General features: G+C 45.7%; 1 protein-coding gene across 1 annotated transcript; it reads right to left on the bottom strand.

Moving 5' to 3' along the window:
- Positions 1–2,448, bottom strand: LOC139233007 (transcription factor HES-4-B-like). The gene is made up of 3 exons (XM_070863515.1): positions 2,392–2,448; positions 2,085–2,172; positions 1–524 (listed from the first exon to the last, which is right to left on the bottom strand). The coding sequence occupies exons 1-3, from the start codon at positions 2,446–2,448 to the stop codon at positions 1–3; spliced, it is 669 nt and encodes a 222-aa protein (XP_070719616.1).
- Positions 2,449–2,833: the final 385 nt, after the last annotated feature.

Here is a 2,833-nt window from a genome sequence, read left to right as displayed (position 1 = left end):
CTAGGGCCAGGGCCTCCAGACATGATGTGAAACTGTCACTCTGGCAGAAGCCTGCTGTGCAAAGACCAGCTTTGGCGATACAATTACTTTCTGGGGAATATCCCGAAATTGTGCGCAGCCGGGATCGTTGTGTTCATGATTTTTCGCTAAGATGTTGAAGCGGTTCGGCGTGTGGTGCGAGGGAGCCGGCCGGGTGGCGAGGAGGTTCGGCACCTTGTGTGTGGAAGGGTTGATGGTGACCGCAGGCACCACCGCCATCGGCCTCATGGTGTTGGCGGCTGCAGGAACGCCGTCGGATCTCAGAGGCTGCAGGTTAGTGGCGGAGGAGGTCCCGCACTCCGGGATCCTGCGGCTGTGCTTCTCATCGGTCGATTCGTCCACGAAGACGGACAGCCGCTCCATGAGGCTGCTCTTAGTCTGCGCGTTGAATCTGGCGTAGCTCCTTACGAAGCTATTCACCTGCAGGAGGCACTCCTTAAAACCAGCTTCGTAGTTTTGCCGCGTGACTTCTGTGCCCTGATGTTCTGTTTAAATATAATAGCGGTCAGTGATGTGCACAATGCGCACTTTAAACCAATGGGTTAGTATTCGTTTATGAACATCCTATAATAGTCAAAATGGAGGTATTTACTGTACATAAGAAATAGGAGCAGGAGTAGGCCATTTGGCCCCTCGAGCCTGCTCCACCATTTAATACGAGGCTGATCCGATCATGGACTCAGCTCCACTTCCCTGCTCGCTCTCCATAACCCATTGTTTAAGAAAATGTCTATTTCTGTCTTAAATATTTTCAATGTCCCAGCTTTCACAGCTCTCTGAGGCAGCAAATTCCACAGATTTACAACCCTCTGAGAGAAGAAATTCCTCCTCATCTCAGTTTTAAATGGGCGGCCCCTTATTCGAAGATCATGCCCTCTAGTTCTAGTCTCCCCCATCAGTGGAAACATCCTCTCTGCATCCACCTTGTCAAGCCCCCTCATAATCTTATATGTTTCGATAAGATCACCTCTCATTCTTCTGAATTCCAATGAGTAGAGGCCCAACCTACTCAACCTTTCCTCAAAAGTCAACCCCTTCATCTCCGGAATCAACCGAGTGAACCTTCTCTGAACTGCCTTCAAAGCAAGTATATCCTTTCGTAAACATGGAAACCAAAACCGCACGCAGTATTCCAGGTGTGGCCTCACCAATACCCTGTATAGCTGCAGCAAGACTTCCCTGTTTTTATACTCCATCCCCTTTGCAATAAAGGCCAAGATTCCATTGGCTTTCCTGATCACTTGCTGTACCTGCATAATATCCTTTTGTGTTTCATGCACAAGTACCCCCAGGTCCCACTGTACTGCGGCACTTTGCAATCTTTCTCCATTTAAATAATAACTTGCTCTTTTGATTTTTTTTCTGCCAAAGTGCATGACCTCACACTTTCCAACCTTATACTCCATCTGCCAAATGTTTGCCCACTTACTTAGCCTGTCTATGTCCTTTTGCAGATTTGGTGTGTCCTCCTCACTCATTGCTTTTCCTCCCATCTTTGTATACTCAAAATGTTCATTTTTGGGGGGCTGGGGGATGGGGTCTTTGGAAATGGAAATATTTGAACATTTATGCACCGTTGCTCAATAATATCCCTATTCACCGCATACCAATGACACTGCATACCACCACTTCACAATCGATTCCATTTACACTGAAATAAATGGGATTAGTACAGAATCAATCTGGAACTCCAACCCTAAATTCCTGGTTTAAAGTTGTCTCCGTGACATATGAGCTTTTTCTAAGAGAAACTGCCCTTATTTTCCAGCTTTTAAATGATAGAAATCAAGAAAATAGAAACTAGCAGAATAAAGGCAAGTGGACTGGTGCAGCAAGCAGGCATCGATTATAAATCTGCACATTAACTTCAATTAATTCGACTTTACGGAATGCGAAAAAGCAAGATGTGGATATCGCCTTCGTAAACCCCAGATCTCCCGCACGTCGAATGTGACCGGACAGTGCGGCAAATCAGCACTTGGAGAATAATAAAACTCTAGGGACACAAGACTCGACCATCCTTGCAGCCAAGAGCAGGTACCCACCCTGGCCATTTGCTAGCGCCGCGTTTTTCAGATATTGGACAGTCATTTCTAAGATTTCTGCCTTCTCCATTTTACCATTCCGGAAACTCTAAACAGAACAGAAACATAGCGGTAAAAAAACACAACGGTAAAGACACACGCAGCGGTAAAAAAAATATATAGTGGGAAGAAGTGCGAGAGGTTACCCAAGCCGAACCATGCCAAGAAATTACCACATTCAGCAAGTGTGCCCCATTTAAAATTAATCCCCCAAACATTTACACACAACAGGGCAAATCTAGAGATGGCCCAGAATCGCTTCCCTCACCTCGCTCTGGGTATGTTTCAACAGGAAGGATCTCAGTTGATCTAAACTCCGGTTCATTCGGTCGCGTCTGCGTTTTTCCACCAAAGGTTTAAGCAACTGCGGAGGATGAATGAAAGAAGTTTCTTTGTATCACTTAGAAAGCAATCGCACACGTTGCCTCGAGTGTACCGCCCCAGCCCCTTGGTAATACTCGGATGTAATCCGATCGAAACCGAGGGGCCATCTCCCTCCTCTCTCCCAAATATCTCTCTGGATGAATTAAATTAAGTTCAATATAAACCAGCCTCAGTGAGTAACTAGCTCCTTAACGGATATATTTATTAAGGAGGATGGAAATAATCGCCTCGGACAACACACCTGACTTGAGAAATACTTTAACTTCAGTAAGTCCGCCTCTTGATCTAGTGTTAAATCACTTTACCTTTTTAACTTCTTTCAAGTC

This window comes from Pristiophorus japonicus, chromosome 20 (assembly GCF_044704955.1).
Source record: "Pristiophorus japonicus isolate sPriJap1 chromosome 20, sPriJap1.hap1, whole genome shotgun sequence".
Classification (NCBI taxonomy): domain Eukaryota; kingdom Metazoa; phylum Chordata; class Chondrichthyes; family Pristiophoridae; genus Pristiophorus; species Pristiophorus japonicus.
The sequence above is the reverse complement of the archived record's forward strand: the minus strand, read 5'-3'. Positions and strand labels throughout refer to the sequence as shown.

What these genes read in the sequence shown, in the direction of transcription:
- LOC139233007 (XM_070863515.1), bottom strand. Translation starts at nt 2,448, where the DNA reads ATGAACCGGAGTTTAGATCAACTGAGATCCTTCCTGTTGAAACATACC. An exon ending in TGAAACATACCCAGAGCGAG is followed by an intron (nt 2,173 to 2,391) that starts GTGAGGGAAGCG and finishes TGTTCTGTTTAG; the next exon opens with AGTTTCCGGAATGGTAAAAT. An exon ending in GGCGCTAGCAAATGGCCAGG is followed by an intron (nt 525 to 2,084) that starts GTGGGTACCTGC and finishes ATATTTAAACAG; the next exon opens with AACATCAGGGCACAGAAGTC.